The 20,280-nt window shown below is 44.8% G+C and overlaps 3 protein-coding genes and 1 non-coding gene across 4 annotated transcripts; 1 reads left to right on the forward strand and 3 right to left on the reverse strand.

The window, feature by feature from the left end:
* Nucleotides 1–3,396: 3,396 nt before the first annotated feature.
* LOC127763812 (protein WALLS ARE THIN 1-like) lies at nt 3,397–5,293 on the reverse strand. The gene is made up of 3 exons (XM_052288607.1): nt 4,970–5,293; nt 4,141–4,878; nt 3,397–3,776 (listed from the first exon to the last, which is right to left on the reverse strand). Exons 1-3 carry the CDS (start codon nt 5,182–5,184, stop codon nt 3,569–3,571), a joined length of 1,161 nt encoding a protein of 386 aa, XP_052144567.1. The 5' UTR covers nt 5,185–5,293; the 3' UTR covers nt 3,397–3,568.
* Nucleotides 5,294–7,428: 2,135 nt separating this feature from the next.
* LOC127763276 (serine carboxypeptidase 3) lies at nt 7,429–12,276 on the reverse strand. The gene is made up of 9 exons (XM_052287925.1): nt 11,947–12,276; nt 11,649–11,817; nt 10,770–10,889; nt 10,019–10,162; nt 9,783–9,933; nt 9,474–9,562; nt 9,130–9,388; nt 8,184–8,317; nt 7,429–7,786 (listed from the first exon to the last, which is right to left on the reverse strand). Exons 1-9 carry the CDS (start codon nt 12,243–12,245, stop codon nt 7,649–7,651), a joined length of 1,503 nt encoding a protein of 500 aa, XP_052143885.1. The 5' UTR covers nt 12,246–12,276; the 3' UTR covers nt 7,429–7,648.
* A 3,380-nt stretch (nt 12,277–15,656) lies between these two features.
* On the reverse strand, nt 15,657–18,638 carry LOC127763275 (glycerol-3-phosphate 2-O-acyltransferase 6-like). Its single transcript, XM_052287924.1, has 2 exons — nt 17,790–18,638; nt 15,657–16,781 (listed from the first exon to the last, which is right to left on the reverse strand). Exons 1-2 carry the CDS (start codon nt 18,423–18,425, stop codon nt 15,897–15,899), a joined length of 1,521 nt encoding a protein of 506 aa, XP_052143884.1. The 5' UTR covers nt 18,426–18,638; the 3' UTR covers nt 15,657–15,896.
* A 1,523-nt stretch (nt 18,639–20,161) lies between these two features.
* On the forward strand, nt 20,162–20,233 carry TRNAM-CAU (transfer RNA methionine (anticodon CAU)). The gene has a single exon. It is a non-coding gene; the product is annotated as a tRNA-Met (tRNA).
* Nucleotides 20,234–20,280: the final 47 nt, after the last annotated feature.

The following is a 20,280-nucleotide window of genomic DNA, read 5'->3' on the forward strand; positions in this document are numbered from 1 at the left end:
TATGGTTTGGTAGGAAGCAAGAACATATTGAACAGATCGGAACATTTTCTCTAGATAACGAAAGCACACTTCCGACCTCTGCATCGTGATATATTGGAATATCTAACCATGGGCTTTGAAGAAAAAAAATCTCTAGAACAATTGAGTAATATCAACCGTATTTGATTAGCAAAAACAGGACGTGGTCATGAAACAAATTTAGAAAATAGAAGAACAGACTGTAGATTGGCAAGGAATATGGCAATTTGTCACACACATGGTTAACTGTGGATATGTCATACTAGCATCAATTTCTCATTGCTGTTGATGATGCTACAACTACCAGGACTGATACTGGCAAAGACTCACATAGAGCAAGCAATTAAGGAGCACAAACATGCCCATACTGAAACTGATCTCTCTATCTCTACTCTAGATCACTCGGTCGTTTCAAAAAAATTTGGATGTAGCTGGAACTTGATCCAGTGTTTGTCGCATTTGGAACTTTGATCCGGTGATTAACGGAAATTGTCGCATTTGGAAGTTGGAGGTTAAGTACCTGTCACACTTGTCTCTGTCTGAAATTCTGAAATGGAGTATCTTGACCCCCAATGACCGGTATAATCCGATTCCTAATTTCGCACTTGTATTTTCTGCAAGGACAGAATCACGGAAATCTACAGTAGCGTTTAGCTGCCACAGAAAACAACAGCAAGCAGCAGAGTGATGAATGCGTGCAGTTATTTTTGTCAGCTGTAGTAGCTGTCTCTTCATCCTCGGGATCAGAAATGCAGTTACTGGAGTACTCCTATTTTGTCAGTATTCCTTTTTTGTGATTAATGACATATTGCCTGAAAGTCAGTGCAGAAACAAGTTCGTTCCCTTGATGTTTTTCTGTGACCGGATGAAAAAGAACGAACTTTGGGATCGGCTACTTCAAACCTGACTGAAAACTCGATCTGATTTGATGGACTTAATCTGAAAAACCACCTCAAACAAAACCTTCAAATTTCTCAGTTGTGTCATGTTTGAAATACTACTGGACTCAGCGTTTTGTTTATGGTTATGCTTATTCGTACGTCTTATTAGTAATTAAAAAGTAATTTGTAGGTATTTTTTTACATACGTGTCCTTAGCAATTTAAAAGCAAATACTAGTATAAAATGAACTACGAGAAAAAAACATAAAACCAACCCCCGAAATTAATTTTAAAATACAAATTTTTATTTATAAGTGTAAGCATAAGTTTGAAAATGATAGGATCATAGTACCTTTTTATTGCATGATAGCTGGAGAACAAATAGCTCAAGAAATGTGTCTTGGCTCTTGACAAACGACTAGATACAAACTCAAGTGCTATTGTATCTGAATCTGTATGCCTAATTTGTTGTATTTGTTCAGAACATCATAAGAGAACATAGCTGGGTTATTAAGGTTTACTTCAGAAAGAAAGAAAAAGGTTACAGATGCCAAAGGATTGAAATTGCCCTGCTAGCAAGCAAGAAGCTACTTAATTAGGACACATCACTGAATTAATCACATGATGACCATCCTAGCTATAGCTTCCTCCCTCCCTCGGTCGCTGTCGTCGATCGCCGGATGCCAGCCAGCACGCCGGAGCTCGCCGCCGACCTCCTGTCGCCGCCGCCGCCGCTCGCCGTTCGCAGCATGCATCACCTCTCGATCTCCGACGACGCATGAGGAATCAGCAGTACACACCCCCTGATGGAAGAAGCTACATTGCAATCAGCTGCATGCTCTCTCTGAATCTGATCTGAATTTACTTCTCAGCTCCATTCTGCAGCATTAGCAGCCATGGCATGATGAATTTATAGAGAAAGAAAGGATTGTGGCGAGGCGGCTCGACCCAGGGGGATAAACTCGAGGAATGAAACGGTGGCGAGGCAGCAGCTATAGCTGCCACTGGCATCTTCCATGGATATCCTCACCACAAATGCTTCACAGTTCACTCCACTCGACTCCTTTTTTTATTAACATCAGAAAAATGATTTGCTTTTCCCCCCATGCTCTCCTGCTCCTCTCTCTCGATCGTGCTTTATTTTTAGTGGAACACCATTGGTTAGCTAGTGCTTCTCCTTTTTTGAAAAAAAAAAGATATATGAATATAAGTACCTTGTGCCTTTTCTGCTTTTGTTTAATATATTCTCTGATACACTTCAAAAATATATATATTCTCTGATTTGTGTGGATGCATGGGGTTTATCTTTTGTTGCTCCAACCTGATTATGTATTATTCAGTTTCGTCAGACATGGTTGCTATATGTGTTAGTACTATTTCTCTTCCTGTAGTTCAGGTGTATCTGAATTATTTTTGAAAGTAAGTGTGTCAAGAATTGCCTAGTTGCAAGTTCCAAGATATATTATACATACACACTCCACAGAGAACTTTCCGGATATATGGTAATTAAAAAAAAAGAGTGGAAGAGATATGCTTGGACATTCGATTTGGAGGAACGGTTGAGCTACATCTGTCAGTCGGTGCTCTGTTGCATCAATATTGCTCTAAGCTGGGCTCTTTTGGAACGTATATATCTTATGTTATTTTCATAGAAATTAGTTAAATTCCCATGCATAAAAGTTTTCCAAAAATTCTTAAGTCCCAATGATGCCTATGTTAAGGGTACCGTACAAAAAAGTTAGGATGGCTATAAGAAGCTAGCCATCAATGTGTTGTAATTAAGATAGGAAAAGCCAAATATTTCCAACTCTTCATTCAATCCAAGCAGAAGGTGAGAGATTTAGTATTCGAACTTAGAATGCATCTTTCACAACTGGAAATAAAAAGTTTAAAGGGGGAGTTCTTTTGTATTCGAAGGGGGAGGTAACGTTGTTATAGTCCAACAAGTTGTACCTGTAGGTACCAAAACAGATCTAGCCGTCCATTTCCGAAGGGGTAGTATAGGGAAAAAGAATGTGTAGAGCTTGTGTGCCGAGGCGCGGGAGGGCACGCAATTCCCTTTCGTGCTCACACACAGCTCTCTCGTCCGCCTCACCGCACAAACGCACAACCGCCGCCCGGCTTCGTCGGAGCCGATGCCTTACCGCCCCTGGCCTACTTCTCCTCCGCGTCTTGCGGCGTGGGAGAGGAACAAGGGAACGACAGTGACGCGGGAGAGGAACAATTCCAGCGGCGCCGCGGTAGAGGACAGCGGCAGTGGGAGAGGCAAAGCTCATTCTAGGGTTTATGTTCAGTCTTGCATTGGCACGCAAAATTACATTACTGCCCTTCCACCTACAATCATCACACGGTACCATAGCAGGGACAAAACTGGTACCCCGCGATACCAATCTCTGTGGCCGTTGGAGATTTGTCCGGATCCAACAGTCAAGATTCGATACCGCAAGGTACCGTTGGACTGTAAAAATCCTCTGGACAAACTGTTGTATATAGCACAGTAATAGCAAAACGACTTTGATTCTTTTAACATACTGCAGGTTGTTGCAACTTGCAAGTACTTGAACAGGGAAATTAAGTTGATTTAATTGATTAATGAATCATACATAATTAGCCTAACCACATGTAGTGCCAGCATGCATCTGCATCAACAAAAAAAAAATGGTTGGTCGGTCACACATTCTCTGAGGCCGCCGTCGACGCCGGCAGGAGTGGTTGCTTCAGGCAAGAATCAGCAGCAGCAGCAGAAGCTGGTTGCTGGTGGTGGTCAGCAATGGCGGCAGCAGCAGAAGCTTCTTTTGCAGCAGCAATGGCTCTCTCCTGGCTCTTCCCCCACAGCACCAGGTACAGCCCTGCCACTATCAGCACCGCCCCAATGATCCTGCATGAACAGATTAACCATCCAATTAGCACTAATCATTTATTAGTTCTTGTATCCTGGATTTATTTATTTATTTATTAGACTTTTTAATATTTTTAAATTCTAGTAATAGATCTTTTTAAAAAAAATTCCGAAAACTAAACCTTTTGACCAGGCGTGGCAGCGTTATTTTGCCACGCCAAGCTGACATGGCAGGACAACGCTGCCACGCTAGCTGTATTTGGCGTGACAAATTTATTTGGGCGGCGTAGTTAAAAAGTTTATATTTAGAATTTTTTTAGAAAGGTCTATTAATAAAATTAAAAAAAATAAAAAGTCTAAAAAAATAAAAAAAATCTTAATCAAGAGAGATTAATCGGTATACCCTCCGAGGTGGAATTGCTCGCCGAGGAGGAGGGAAGCCATGACGGCGACGAGGAGGGTTTGCACGGGCTGGTAGACGGCCACGAACACGGGGCCGCCGCGGTGGATGCACCACGTCTGCACGGCGAAGGCGACGCCCGAGGCGACGAATCCGGCGTAGAGGATGGTGAAGAGCTCGGAGCCGGAGCGGACGGCCCAGGCGGCGGCGTCGCGCTCCAGGAACGCGGCGATGGCGAGGAACTGGATGAGGCCGAAGAAGCAGGTGTATGACGTCACCGACAGCCTCGCCGGGTAGCGCTTCAGCACCGGCGCCTGCAGCACCAGCCACCCCGACCACGACACGCAGTGCCCCAGCAGGAACACGCACCCCAGCGTCCAGCTATTGTTGCCGGCGGCGACGGCGAAGGCGAGCTGTTGCGGTTGCGGCTGGTGGTTGTGGTGGGTGTTGAAGATGGCGGGGCCCTTGAAGAGCGTGATGACGGAGGCGCCGGCGACGCAGAGCAGCGTGCCGGCGACCTTGGCGAGGCCGTCGCGGGAGGAGAGGCGGACGCGCTCGATGCGGAGCGCGGCGGCCATGGCGAAGGTGATGGCCGGGACGGAGTTCTGGATGGCGGAGGCGAACGTCGGCGAGGTGTTCTCGAGCCCCAGCAGGTAGAAGCCCTGGTTGGCGGTGATCCCGCACAGCGCCAGGAAGAAGAACTGCACCGCCAAGCTCGCCGTCATGGCCGGCCTCTCCTTCCTGCAAGCATCCATGATTGATTGATTGATTAACTAGTTCATCATTCGTATCAGGAATTCAGGATTAGCGGCATTAGGCATCGATTAATTACTTCTCGAGGAAGTAGGCGAAGGGGGCGAGGAGGAAGAGGGCGATGAGGTTGCGGTAGACGGGGAAGACGAGCTTGCTGACGCCCATGTCCAGCGCCAGCCGCGACACCACGTGGAACCCGGCGTACCCGAGCTGCAGCGCCAGCATCGCCACGTGCAGCCGCGCGCCGCCGCCGGACGCCGCCGCCTTCCTCCCGCCCGCCGCCGCGTCCCCCATGATCGTCGTAGCTGGGCTAGCTAGCTCGTCGAGCTACGAGAGGAGAGCTGAGCTGAAGCAGTGAGACTGAGACTGAGACTGTGAGTGAGTTCTGCTGCACATGGCGGGCAGCATTGGCTGCTGAATTTATAGCGGCGATTGGATCGGAAAAAGACAGGTGGTGAGCTGTGCTTCTGCTGCTGCTGCTGCTGCAAATGGAGTTGAGCTCGTGTACTTTTCTGTCGTCTTCTTGTCTCTCTAGCTGCTGGAGTTGGAGATCACAACCTGATCATCAGTACAGTACAATACTGTACCTGACCCAGCTTGCTGTCTACCGTCTACCACAGCTCAAAAGTCTGAAAAACTTCTTGAATTTCGAAACTTAATAATTGTATAGTTAATTTTGGGGGTCCTTTTTAGTGGTCTACTTTTAACATTGGCTTTTAAAATCATAAATAATCCGGATATAAAAGTTTTATCCATAAATTATTTTTCCGTTGCTTCGTTCATATTTTTACGCTTTATCAGAATAGAGCTAAGAGACTGAACTCTCTGAATCTGCTAAGCTAGGCTAAGTCATCTCAGCTCAGTAAACTGCCTGCAATTTTGTGCCATCTCCACATACAGAAACTGATACTCCGATCTTTCAGGTTCAAGTAGAGTCCATGTTCATGAATCATGACTGAAATCTCACCAAACAGGATGCTTTTAAGGGTACTGATCAAGGTGAGCTTTAGTTGCCCCTGTTCATCATAAGAGTGGTTGAATGAACCATGGGGACAAACACAGTGAGAAGAGAACACTGCCAAGGAGTACAGAGCATCAAACATGGTGTCAACTCATCTTCCTCAAGGACAGACATCACAGGTACAGCATCTCTCTTTTTTAAGACCTGCACCTACATGGATTTTTGCAGGATTATCCTCCTAATTACCTCTGCCATCTTGTATATAGTACTAGCTTGAGGTAAATCCATTGTAAAATTGCATTTGAAGGTAAATATAAATTTACTCAATCCATGTTTCTATATTTAAATGCAATGACATGCTCTGCATATTATGGAAACTGAAACAAACAAACAAATCAGAGATCAAGCACAAACATATGCAAACACAGAATATCAGTAGTAACCCAGATTGAGTACTATCCTTCAACATTTTGTGCTCATTCCACATGTGCACCATGGTCCATGGGGACACCCTGCAGGCTTCCATGGAGACAGGACAGCAATCCACTGCATAAACAGCTTCCTCACTCACCATCCATTACTGAATTCTGACCAGTAAAGTATCTCAATCCTTGGTGGGTACATATACTGTTATACACGCATAGCATGTCTGTCTGCTGCCTTTGCCTTCACACTGATGTTTCTTGTGCCCTGCCATTGCAATGCATGACCCTGACAGCCACCATCTCATCTGTCATGCTGATGCTAATCTGGTCATTCTATGTTCTGTCTGAAATGGTTAGCCTGTCAAGGTGGTTATGCCATGTAGGTCACTTTAGCTACATATACCTTTATGTCAATCAAATTATGTGTGCTTTCTTGGTGTAATTAATTGGATTCATGTTTCAGTTGTACCAAGCTGGTTGCTTGCACCCTTAGCTTCATAGATCTAGGAAAGTTTAAACTACAGTATAGGTACATACGCAACAATTGATCTAGCTTTCATATTTTGTCTCTCTTGGCATAACATTTGGCAACCTTTTCTGTCGTGCATCTGTAACTACCTAGCTGGAGATGCAGGATATGCATTTATTTAACCTTGTGGTCACAACACACAACTCCTCACATCACTAAATTACACACTTAGGGACACCTTTATGCAGGGAAAACATGCTGTGACACCTCAAAAGCTTCAGGAAAAAAAAACCCAATCTTTTCATTCATGTGATGACTCAATTAGGTTAGTCTTGCATTGCTTGTTGTTGGCTGGTGAATGTGATCTGTAGTTCCTGAAGATCTGTAACATATCCCTTTAAAATATATCTGAACTTGCGAGTAGGAGAAGGACACCGTGTTTGCAAACGGCAGGGCAAATCTAAGGACCACTCCTTTTAATTTCTGATGATGAAAATTATGCATCTCAACATTGATCAGCACTTTTTTTTTGGGGGAAAAAGTGATTTGCTTTTTGTGCATGTGACGCTAGTCAAGAAGCGTGCGGATTGAACAGCTATTTGTGCGTGTAAGTCCCAGAAAATGTTACATTATTCTCTTTTAATATAAGAAAATTGCATGCATGGGATGATTAACAGCAGACAGGCCTTTGAAACATTTCCCCTCCATGTATTTGATTTTTCATTTGCAGTGTACATGAGTGGAACTTTAGTTACATCGCGGTTCCAACGTTATTTTCAGAATTATGCATTCAGTTGATACATTGGGAAAAAGAAAGAGGGTAAAAAAGGAAACATGAAGCTTCAGGCACTCCGTGAAACGGCAACTCAAACTACCTATTAGACTATTTCAGTTGTATTTTTATCACATCGCAGCATACATCGGTTGCTCAGGAAGCTCGGCAAGCCATTCCTCCTCGAGTTTCCCTTGAGTAAATCTCCTCAGCATTTCCAGGGAAGCTTTGGGTTGGTCCATTGGAACCATGTGACCAGCATTGTGGACCTGCATTAGCATAGAAGCAACGATTTATTGTCGATTATTTAGTAAGGTTTCTTGATCCATAGGTGCACGAGGATTCTAATATAATTCCTTGTAAACATTAGATAAGCAGAATTAACCAGGTTGAGTGGTCCTTTCATGCCAGAATATGGTTATGGTTAGTCTTTATTAGACCATCTGGTCACATTCTTCTGGCAAGTACACTAATATTTGTTTCTTAGTGGTAACAACACTGCCATAAACCAGATGTTTCGTACTTTCGTGATGACCACAAATTTTCCATCCACGCCATAAAAATATATAGCACATTCTAAGTTTGCACCAAATTAGTTTTTTTTTTAAAAAAATATGGAGAATAAATCATAAGAAAATTAATTAGGTAAAAGTGTTTGATAAAAACCTTGAGGAAGCTGAGTGGCCCGTGGCTCTTCAAAACACCAGCTTCGGCACCATCTACTACAAATGGCGATTCATGAGATGATACAAAGTCTTTCTGGCCAGACCATTCCATCGAGTGGACCCACCTCGAGTTTCCTACATACATAGAAAAGGTTACACTTGATACAATAACTGCACAATCATTAAAGATTTTGGCAATGGACATGCAAGACAATGTCACAAATCTATCAAATAGAAGTGCTATAAAGTTTGAGATGTTAGATCAATTAGGATTTTATAAAGCTCCCTCTTATATATTGTCCCAAGGTGATCCAGTAGTAGCAAACCAACCCAAAACAAGTCAACAACAAAACTTGTCTGGAGTAGCAGCAATCTAACTGGTAGCAAACAGCACAGTAAAATGCATACCAAACGTGCTAACTATAGTTATGGAAATCTAGTTGCCATACCAAACGTGCTAACTATAGTAATGGAAACACAAACAAGAACAGATTGGCATGTAGCCTGCCTCTGTTACTAGTACCCATTTAAACGTCGATTGATTTAACTGTGGAATTTACTACACTCCAGTGGTACCAGCTCTACAGCTATGCAACTGTAATTTACTGTTAGTAATGGTCATGCACCAGTAACTAAAGAGTAATTTTACAGTCCTTGAGAGGTACGTTTTTAGTGGAAATTTTGATACCTTCTAGTACCAAAGGTATCGAGAAATACCAAATTTTACAATAGAAAATATGGTACCTCCCTGTACCTCCTTAAGGATTGTAAAATCACTCTTAACTAAACTATAGCATCAGCAGAAATTTAACGTTTTGTATCCTATTAACAAATTGCAGGGCTATGCGTTATTATTTTCCATGCAAGGCATTGCAGTAGTTACAATTGTCGGTGGAACAAAAGGTGCAAAACTGACTTGAAAAAGCATTAACCAAATGTATCCTTACCAAGCCAATTGCATATAAGATCATACTCTCCAGCATATATAAGCACATTGATCCCATCCTCAAGTAGAGCTGGGATGCCAACTTCCAAGTTTCTCATCCAGTCTGTCAGCATTGCTTGATAAACAGTAGTGCTGCATGAGACAAATTCAAGGTCGCCAACTCCAATTGCTTCTTTGACTGCTTTATCTCCAAAAAACTTCTCCAAGTTTGAGAAATCATAGCAAAGTTTCCCTTCGCATTCCTTCCTAACGTCATAGTACTGTAAAGAAGAATTAATATGTAACGGTTTTCAGCCTTAGTGAACCAATGTTATGCAGTCAGTTAAGCAAGTGACCATTGCTTACATTCTTTGTCCCAACAAGCTTCATGATGGAGCTGAAAATAGAATTGCAGACCATGTATGCTGCCATGCAAGATGCTTTCCCATTGGTACCTGAAAAATCAGTAGGTGTGAGTAACAGTTCTCATTATTTGAAGAAACCTTAGGGTGTTATTACAAATGCACTATCTCATAGCTGAAATATAGAGAACTGTAATGAACCCCATTTATACCCTAAATGGTTTTTCAACCTTTTCTGCCAGCATTAATCATTCAGGAAGTTCAATGCAGTTAGATATATGTGGTTTGCTCAAAGGTAGAATATGGTACTGACCACAAAGCTTTATTGCAAATTCACATGGTGGGATGAACTTGTTGATCCTGTCGTAATCTGATTTTTTAATAAGGTTCATGTCCAATGCATAATCGGTGTAAGCTTTGTACTGGATTGCTGGATCCGTGAGGCCATTACCGATCGCAAAACCCTACAAGAAAAATAGGTAAAACTGTGTAAAATAGCAAAGAAGCAATTAAGTTAAAAGATATGGCAAACTTGGGTAAGGATCATACCTTCAAGTTTATGTGAATGCCCTCGTTTGCTTTGTTTCCTTGGTGAACCCGGCTTGCGAATGCTGGAATGTAGTGCCCAGCATAAGATTCTCCGGTTATAAAGAAGTCATTCTTTGCAAACTCTGGATGCTTCTTAAAGAACACCTGACATGGGAATCAAGCAAATGCTACATATTACTCTACATTTTTGCTGAAGTCAACAACACAAAATAATCAACTCTCAGATCAATACACAACTCTTTAGAGAGATCCGTGCATATTATCTGGTTTGGTGCTAAATCTTCGGAAGTTATCTACTACCGCTAATTTAATGAAGCTATCCAGTCAAATATGTTAGGTACATCCTTTCATGTAAGCAATGCCAAATTCCAACCTGGAAATTTCCTATGGTATTGTAGCAATTAATTTTACAGGAGCATCATATCAGGTAAGAGAACCACTCCACAAATTGAGGATGAAAGCAATAATTAGGCACACCAGACTGTTGACTGTTAGTTACTTAGTCAAGTAGAGTATGCAAATAATTATTTTGTGAAATGGAACTATTATTAAGAGCAGAGCCTGCAGTTTTAAAACCAACATATTGCTATGATTACTTTACATTGGAGATCATTTATGTTTCTTTATTAGTATTTAGTATTGTAAAGGAATGGATTGAACAAGCCTATATAGTGTAATCAGATATCACATGGAATTGATGAAACAAAGAGAAAAAGGCAAGCACGTCAGTTACAAGGGTTGAGAGTAGTACCTGAAGAAAGCTATATAGGTCATTGCTGACGCCTGTCTCATCATGACGAGTATCACGATCATCAGAGCTATAGCTAAATCCAGTGCCAGTGGGTTGATCAACAAAAATTATATTTGAAATCTGCATGAAGAAAGTTTTATCAGAAGGGGTGGATACAAAGGAACCAAAAGGTGTGTAGGCTTGATCATTGTAAGATGTGAACTGACTGCAGCAATGACCACTGCCATTGTTAAACTCATCATGAAACTAGTTGGAAAGGTCTAAAAAATCATAGTAGGAATTAATGTTCACCAATAACGAACAATACTATGTAGGGAAACATTGTCCTCAATAAACTCGTAAACTTCTGCTGTCGTGCATCAGTTCATGTAAAAAGCAATAAAACTTAACAAAGACTATTGTGGTGGCATAAGAGATGATAGTCAAATGGAACACATATGGTAAGTTGGTAACAACCTAACAGATAGCAACAATGAAGTTCTAGCCCCAGATGGTTTTCTTCAACTAATAAGACACTAAAAGGCAAAGTGAGGAACACAATATAGTAAGTTGGTAACAGTTATCCAAATTTGGTAACGGAGGATAGCAAGGATGATATTCTAGACAATAATTTTTTCCCCCTTCAACAGTTACTGACTTCAACCGGGAGAAACTCTGAAACGGACATTATTTTCACTATTGCTTGCTTAACCAAGCTAGTCATTCAGTCAACAATGGTCAAAATAGTTTTTTCATGTTGCTCTCACCACAAGATTGCTTGCAAGCGATGATGCAACATTAACAAGTTAATATTATGACCAAGTCTGAGTCGTTACCATACTAACGAAACTAAACATATGATGCAATCAATAACGTATTATCGAATCGATGGATCGTTACCGTGTCCCAGCCGAATTTGTTCCAAGCAAGCGACATGTTGTTCGAGATGGTGAACGGGCCATTCTCGTAGAAGACGGCCAGCTCGCTGCTGCATCCGGGGCCTCCGGTGAGCCAGATCACGACGGGATCCTCCTTCTTCCCCCTCGATTCGAACAAGAAGTAGAACATCCTGCAAGCAACGCCCCAATCCATCCAACAAACAAACACTCAACCCAAAATTTCCAAAAGAAAAAAAAAGAGAGAGCAAGAACTTTGTACTACTTTACAACTAATTTGGGGTTCGAAATTCGAAATCTACCTCGCGTCGTGCGTGTTGGGGAGGCGGTAGTAGCCGGCGTGGTGGCCGAGGTCGCCGACCCCCTGGGGGAGCCCGGGCAGCGTGACCCGCCGCTCAAGCAGCTCGCCGGGCGCCACGCTGGGGACATCCCCGGCGCCGGTTGGCCCGGCCTCCTTGGGCAGCAGGTTGAGCGAGCGGATGAGCCGCTCGGCCTGCGCCGCGGGGAACTTGGCGTCGCGGGGCAGCCGGAGCCCCTCCGCGCAGGCGGAGGCGGCGAGGACGACGACGAGGAGGATGAGGGAGACGCGCGCGGTTGCCATTGGAGGAGTTTGGAGATTCGGAGAGGTTTTCCCTCCGAATTTATAGCGTTCGCGGTTTTGGTGTTTGAAACGGACTGGTTTATTAGTTTTAGTTTTTTTTTATAAACGAACTTTGCTTCCAATGCAATCCAAGCACAGCCGGATTCCTTTTTTTTTTTTTTCTGTTTTTGGTTTCTTTTTGCCTTTTCGAGCTCGAATACGAATTTGTCCTCGTGTGGAATCTGAGCTGATTCCGCTTAAATTCGTATTGTACTACTACTTGCGGTTCTATTTCTCTGCTCGAGTGGAAATCGGAACAGAATTAGTAACAGAATTCAGCTTGACCAACTGAATTTGCGGCTCAGTTTTGATGGCATTGCATGGGCAAACATTTGCCCAAGTCGAAAAATACAAAGAAGATCAGTTTGGTCTGTTGGCTGGTGACATCTTGAGATTTAATTCAAAGGAACTTTTCTGACATCTGGTACCGACTGAATTAACTTAAAAAGAGGTTTGTGCAGGCTAGTACGAAAACAAAGAGTGCTGACATATCAGTCGCAGTAGTTTCAGATCCGTAAAATGTGGCTGAATTCACATCTGCATGACTGAATTTCGGTTCCCTGACATTTAATCTCACAAATTGTAGAAGATGTGTGTTTTCGGCATGGTTTGGGGTTGCTTGAAAGGCTGGAGAATGTGATGCCCCACCTTAACTTGGAGCTGTCCTTATCTCGGCAACTCGATCAGTTAATAATAGTTTCACTTTCAAAAATCACATGGTTCAGATGCCACTAATTAAGAAGTGAACATGCTGCTGTGCTAGAGAAGCTAGGCTGTGTTTAGTTCCTTCCAAAGTTAGAAGTTTAGGTTGAAATTGGTACGATGTGACTGAAAAGTTGTGTGTGTATGACAGGTTGATGTGATGGAAAAAGTTGAAAGTTTGGATCTAAACACAGCCCTAGTAATATCATAAAACTTTTCGCAGCATTAGCATCAGGCCACAATGCTTGACAGTTGACAGTATCAGGAATTCAGGAATTCGTTCATGTAAAAAGTACATCACATCAATTGTTTCAGAAGGCATGCAGTTGACATGATGGAGAGGCTGTTTATCTGCTAATGTAATCGACAGTAACACGCATGCAGTATCTGCACTAATTGTTACTACACAGGAGTAAGATTGCAACACGCATTGCTGATTACGACTGAATCTGTCAGAATCAGTCCTAAGATTTTGGGAGCACATTGCTCAGGGATCATTGCAGCAATAATATATCGACGACGAGTTCCTTGCACGCAGCAGCCTCACGAGCCTTGACGCATCATCGATCAGTATTAGTAGTAGTGTCAGTATTGGTTTGGGTCGCAAGAATTGCAGAGAGGCTTGCAAGTTGCAGGTTGCTTTGCAACTCGTCGTTGCTTCGCTTTTGCTACTAGCATACTACAGCAGGAGTACTAATTAACGAACAAATTAATAGACAGTTAGCTGGAGATATGGCCTGAAGATTAAGGTGTTAGGTATCGCCGAAAAAATGTAGATCAGCAAGCTGCCTCTGCCTGCTTAATTTGAGATCAGCAGCATTCCAGCCTACGACTCGCCAACGCCAGTTCGTGATTGCTCGTTGCGTACTTGCGTCACGTAATCACCAATTGTGTTAAAGATTTCATTTTCTTTGAGAGGATATTGTGTTATGAAATTTTTGGATGTTTATTTGTGGGGTTGCAATACCGGCGTTAGCTTGTGAGTACTGAAGAATTCTGTCTGTCCAAATATCATCCGCAGCGACCAATCAGGCCCATCTAATATGGACGCACAGACGCCGCAATCCTTTTCCAGGCCATATTTTCCAAGGAAAAAGTCTACTTTAGGTCTCTCAATTATGGTGAGTTACATTTACACCGCTCAACCATAAAACCAGGTAAAATCCCTCAACTATCAAAACCAGTACAAATCAAGTTTCTCGGCTGTTTGAACGGTGATTTCATCCTATGTGGCATCTACATGGCACGTTGACCTAGTTTTCGTTTGGCGTGGCACTTACTTGTAATTACAGTCACAAAAAGAAAATATAATGGGATCCATATCAGTTCTCATAGTAATATGAGAGTTTTCAATAGGTCTGCATAAAATACATTTTTTGGGGTACGGGTAAAAATATAAACTAGTGGCATGTATCAAACTATATGAAAATTGTAATAGCAAAATATCATTTTTCAAAAACCATCAAATTGACCTTTTTTTAATTATTTTTCTGACTTGCTTGTCCTCTAATGGGAGATCCATTGCACAAGCTAAATATTTTGTTTTCCCTTTTCCCTTGCATGCTGAGTTTTGGTGGCCTTTGGGCTGCCAGTTTTTTTTTCTCATATATCGATTATCTGCTTCAGCTGAGAACTTAATGAGAATATGTTGTTGTTGAAGCAGTGCAAAGAAATGAGAGTGTTTGTTACTTGGAATCCTCCAGATGTTACTGTTGTCATGGCCCCTTTTTTTGGGAATGCTACATACCGGAATTCCGTCCGGACGGGATCCTTTTTGTCCCCTTGCTTATTCAAAGAGGAGCGATACCTGACCATGCACGTCCTGAGCAACAGCAGCAGCCTCTACAGGAGCCGCTCCAATGCGCACGCATGGCTGACATGGGCAGTGGTGTTGCGGCGCCCACGCCCACCCTGTCGACACACTGCCCCGCGACCGCGAGCTCCTCGCCGGTGGATGAGGAAGTAGATCGCGAAGGTGCTGCCCTCGCTGCCGCCGTCGGCGCGGAGCACGACGAGCACATACTTGGCTAGGCAAAGGACGCGGCCACCAGCGACAAGCTCCGACGTGGCATGGACGATGGAGGATACGGCCGTCGCCGACGAGCTCCGTCGTGGGACGTGGATGACGAAGGACGCGGCCACCGGCGACGAGCTCCAATGTGGCGTGGACGGTGGAGGATGCGGTCGTTAGCGACAAGCTCCGGCGTGGGGCGTGGAGACAGAGGACGCGGCCGCTGGCGACGAGTTCTGACGTGGCGCGGACGATGGAGGATGTGGCCGCCGGCGACGAGCTCCGGCGTGGGACGTGGACGGTGGGACCACCGGCGACGACGCTTTGATGCCCGGCTCCTGATATCTAGTAGGTAACGTCTGATACCTCACAAGTATCACCTTTTACGTGGTAAGAATCGCATGATACCTGATAGGTATCACCCGATACCGGTTAGGTATCAGGACCTGATACCTCAAAAGTATCATCCTCTAAGTGGTAAGAATCGCATCATACCTGATAGATACCATCTGATACTTCACAAGTATCACCTGATACGTGGTAGAATCGCATGATACCTGATAGGTATCTCCTGATACTGGTTAGGTATCAGAACCTGATACCTCACAAGTATCACCCTCTACGTGGTAAGAATCGTATGATACCTGATAGATATCATCTGATACCTCGCAAGTATTACCTGATACGTGGTAGAAACGCATAATACAGGTTAAGTATCAAAACCTGATACCTAACCGGTATTATCCCATTCGAAAACAGGATTCCGTTGTATGACAGCCCCTTTTTTTTCTCTTTTCTTTTTCTCAAATGACATTAGATTTATATACCAACTTAGGGGCGCCAAGTGGCCTAATCAGCTGGTAGGTGGCCTGCCATCTTTAGAAAGATGGATGGACTAATCAATTGGCCTTGGGCTTGTCGGCGGCGGCGGCGACCCGGCCGTCGTTGCCGGCGAGCTTCATGTACTTGTCCTTCCTGGTGAGCGTGGTGCATTGGAACCCTAGCTCCTTGGCGATCACCCTCTGCACGTGGTTCGCCACCTCCACCGCGCTCCTCCCGCCGGCGACGCACGTCTCCTCCGGCCTCAGCGCCGGCAGGAACGTCACCTCGTACCCCGGCCGCGGGTTCATGTAGAAGAAGTAAGGGTCCAGGAACTTCCACCCCCTCGCCGTCGACCCGTAGTACGTCCCCTGCCTCGCCTCCACCGCCACCGGCACGATCCTCGCCGTCAGCTCCGCGAACAGCGCCGAGAACCGCAGCAGGTACGGCTCCCGGCACGTCGTCCCCTCCGGGCACACCACCACGTCCCCCTCCTCCAGCAGCGCCGCGATGCGCGCCGCGTCCGCCGCGCGGTCCCGCGTCAGCGCCGCCGCGCGGATCGGCGAGATCGCCGTCGACAGCCGGCTAACGCTGTACGTCACGCACGTCACGGGGCGGCCCAGCGCGATGGACACGATGATGGGGTCCAGCGCGGTGCGGTGGTTGCACACCAGGAGGGAGCCCGGCGTCCCCGGGCGCGGCGGCGGCGGCGGCGCCCCGCGCACGGCGAGGCGGATGCCGGTGAGGCGGTAGGTGTGGCGGACGAGGCGCGCCGGGACGGGGAGGTTGAGGAACACGCGGAGGAGCGCCACGGCGAAGCCCACGGGGAGGTAGACCAGCGCGAACAGCGCGCTCGCCGGCTCCGGGCGGCGGACGAGGCGGCCGTCGTGGAAGATGGCGCGCGACAGCAGCTCGTCGGCGGCGGCGCGCGGCGCGCGCTTGTTCTTGGGCACCATGTAGGCTTCCTGCGCATTAGCAATTTGGCGCCAAAACAGAGTTAGCACACTAAGGCTGTGTTTAGTTTCACATCAAAATTGAAAGTTTGGAGAAATTGGAACGGTGTAACAGAAAAGTTGGAAGTTTGTGTGTGTAGAAAAATTCGATGTGACAGAAAAGTTAAAAGTTTAAAGAAAAAAATTAAATCTAAACAAGGCCTAATTTTTACAAATATCTGGCTTTGGAGTATATTCATATGTACATTTTGAACACTTGTCTTCTTTTTTTTTTGTTAAATAAAAACAAATATTGATGATGGACTAGGTTGCATTCTGAATGTAAGCATGAAATTTTAGTTTATGATAGTCTAACCAATTAAAAATTGCTAGTGGTCAAAGTTGAAACAGTGGAGTCAATATTCAGAGTAAATGCAAATGGAGAGAGTACTAAATCCACATTAATTGATGCAAAGAAAACAATACTATATGAGTAAGGTGATCAATGATAATGATATTACTATAACAAGTCAGCATGAGCAAACAATATTTGAATATAGGAGTACATACTAATTTGGGGTTTTGGTTTTAAAAAGGACGAAATAAATAAGAAGCAACTGCTAACTGCCTACTAAAGGAGGTGATGGTACCAACAGTATTGAGTTTTGGCCACAAGTTTTGCATAACCATAATGTAAATTCTAGAGCCTTCTTGATCTTTCCTATGAAAAGAGGGGAAAAAAAGGCAATTCAACAAAAAAAAAAGGCAAAAAGCTAAGAAGCGTACATATTCTTGCTACTCGTGCTACCACAAATGAGCCAATCGGATCGAAGCCATGAACACTCGAAGAACAATCGAGCGTGCAATTCCTACCACAATTAATTTCACAATATTTTCTTTTTTTATTTTTGGCGTTCTAAATGAATTGTTAAATTATTAGTGGCCACATGATGCAAAACTTCAATTTTGTTCATGTGTGATTGATTCAATTCAAGAAATGATGAAAATTTCGAGCTTTGGATCGTAGGCCATGAAGTGTACCTTGCAGATGGCCATGAAGTCGTGGTCGCTCTCGCGGTCGCCGAGGCCGACGTCGGGCATGTCGCCGCCGGCGAAGAGCCTCTCGACGACCTCGCGCTTCTTCTCGCCGACGAGGACGGCCTTGATGCGGCCGGTGAACCGCTTGCCGGAGGCGAACGTCTCGAGCTCGGTGCCGGCCACCTCGGCGCCGAGGAACTCGCGCACGAACTCCCCCACCATGACGGCCGGCGACGCGGTGACCACGACGCGGCGCTCGGCGCAGCCGTGGAACACCGCCCACGTGTCGGCGCGCACCCCGGCGGCGTAGTGGCGCGGCAGCACGGCGCGCGCCACGGCCTCGACGTCGCGGACGCGCAGCCCGGCGAACGTGATGAACACGAGCAGGGCGATGGCGGCGGCCTCGGAGACGCCGACGTAGAGCGCGAGGAGCCACGGCGCGGCGAGCAGCATCGCCAGCGCGCGGAGGTAGCTGCCGGCCTCGAGCGCCACGAGGAAGTAGTACGGGAACGCCGACGACGACACCAGCAGCGTCCCGTCGAGGTCCGCCGCCACCGTCCGCCTCGCGCCCGCCGCCGCGTCGTACGCCGTCACCGGCGGAAAGAACCTCCTCCTCCCCGCCGCCGCCGCCGCCGCCATGTCGCTCGCAGTCGCCGGCGAGGCCGAGCTCTTCACGCTTCTAGTAGGGTGATGGAGAAGGGTTGGTCTGTTTGTTGAGCTGCTTCGTCTGCACCACCGCGGCCATGGATGGCGACGTCGAGCTTCTCCTCTGTTTATACCCCTTCTGCAAAAAAAGCCATCGAATCCGACTCGGATTACGAGCTTGTCAATTACGCGATCCGAATTGGACTTGGGTTAAACTAAAGTTGCCGCCACAAGACTGATTAATCACGCACATTTCAGACCTCACAAGACTCCGATTTAATTGGTTAAAAACTTTCAGCCACTGTCACATTTGATCACTACTCCAACCGTTTCACGATGTAAGTCATTCTAGCATTTCTCATATTCATATTAATGTTATTAATGAATATGAGAAATGCTAGAATGACTTACATTGTAAAACAAAGGAAGTAATAATTTTCTCCAAGAAAAGATTCGAGAAGTTGTATTTATACTGGCGGTATGGGAACGCAGGTAACGCGTGACAGGCGGCGCGAAACATGAGAAAAAATTGCATCGAGTTGTAATTAAATTTGGGTCAAGAATGGCACGCATGAAGATAAATGGTGGATTGGATTATTCATGAGGTTTTGGTGCTGGATCGTTGTTCGTTTGGATTTGGTCAAGACGTACGGGCGTTCGTCGCAACGTTTTCGGAGTGTCGGGGCAATTAGTGAGAGCAAATGAAATGAATTACTAGTTCTTTTTGTTTGAGAGAGAAGCAAATGAATTAGTTTGATGTGTGTAGCTATCCGTCCCCGATATAAACGTGAGACGTGAGTGAACGAGTGATCAAATGGAACAAGCATCCATGACGAGAAGACTAGTAGTACTACTAATGTGTGCATCTATGTGGATGACAAGGGTTTCCTAAACCGCCGCCGCGCGGTAACAGTAAAAAACCGTGCAAAATTTATTAAAAATTTAAATTATTTTTTAAATTAATTTGAATTTAAGGAGGTTACCGTGGTATTATATTACCGTACCCTGCGGTAAGACCGGTAACCGCGCGGTTACCGGCGGTAAGGTAAACCCTACATCGACACACACGGAGGCATACGGCTACAGTTTAACAGCTACTTAGGCAGGAATGTACGTATGTGCGTTGAAGAGTTTGGCATGTTTGGACTTTTGGACGTTGGACAGAAGAACTGAAAGAAAATTTAAACAAAAAAAATAAGAGAAGAAACAGAAGTTGCTGTGCAGTTAATTAGCGAGAAGATTACTAGCACGGGTGGTTGATGCGGATGGCCAAACCATTACCTTTTACCAATGCTGCTGTGAGCATGTGAATTATTCCCTCCTTCTCTAAATGTTTGACGCTATTGACTTTTTTAAACATATTTGACCGTTTGTCTTATTCAAAAACTTTTGTGAAATATGTAAAACTATATGTATACATAACAATAAATCAAATGATTAGAAAAAAATTAATAGTTACTTAATTTTTTTAATAAGACGAACAGTCAAACATTTTTAAAAAAGTCAACGACGTCAAACATTTTGGGATGGAGAGAGTATATATTTCCTCCCTATGTCACTGTCATTGCAAATGGGTAGGCAACCATAATTACCCAACCCAGTCTTTTGTTGGTCCACGGCAGATTGGCAGTGGCACCATATTCCTACCTCTATATTTCTTCTGCGTGGACCCGGAAAAAGACAGCATTCGTATTGTATTTTAGTTAACGGTTTTTAACCAAAACAACAACATCAGAGTGGCGCAGCGGAAGCGTGGTGGGCCCATAACCCACAGGTCCCAGGATCGAAACCTGGCTCTGATAATTATTTTTTATTTTATTTTAAAAAACATCAATTTCATCACTTAAAT

The sequence above is a fragment of the Oryza glaberrima genome, chromosome 2 (genome assembly GCF_000147395.1).
Source record: "Oryza glaberrima chromosome 2, OglaRS2, whole genome shotgun sequence".
NCBI lineage: Eukaryota > Viridiplantae > Streptophyta > Magnoliopsida > Poales > Poaceae > Oryza > Oryza glaberrima.

Bases quoted from the DNA above. Each gene is read 5' to 3' on its own strand.
- LOC127763276 (XM_052287925.1), bottom strand. From the start codon at position 12,245: ATGGCAACCGCGCGCGTCTCCCTCATCCTCCTCGTCGTCGTCCTCGCC. The intron at 9,563-9,782 runs GTCAGTACCATA...CTGATTTTTCAG, and splicing joins ATTTGCAATAAAGCTTTGTG to GTACCAATGGGAAAGCATCT. The intron at 9,389-9,473 runs GTAAGCAATGGT...TCTTCTTTACAG, and splicing joins AGCTTGTTGGGACAAAGAAT to TACTATGACGTTAGGAAGGA.
- LOC127763812 (XM_052288607.1), bottom strand. From the start codon at position 5,184: ATGGGGGACGCGGCGGCGGGCGGGAGGAAGGCGGCGGCGTCCGGCGGC. The intron at 4,879-4,969 runs GTAATTAATCGA...GGATGCTTGCAG, and splicing joins TTCGCCTACTTCCTCGAGAA to GAAGGAGAGGCCGGCCATGA. The intron at 3,777-4,140 runs GTATACCGATTA...CTGTTCATGCAG, and splicing joins GAGCAATTCCACCTCGGAGG to GATCATTGGGGCGGTGCTGA.
- LOC127763275 (XM_052287924.1), bottom strand. From the start codon at position 18,425: ATGGCGGCGGCGGCGGCGGCGGGGAGGAGGAGGTTCTTTCCGCCGGTG. The intron at 16,782-17,789 runs GTACACTTCATG...GCTAATGCGCAG, and splicing joins ACTTCATGGCCATCTGCAAG to GAAGCCTACATGGTGCCCAA.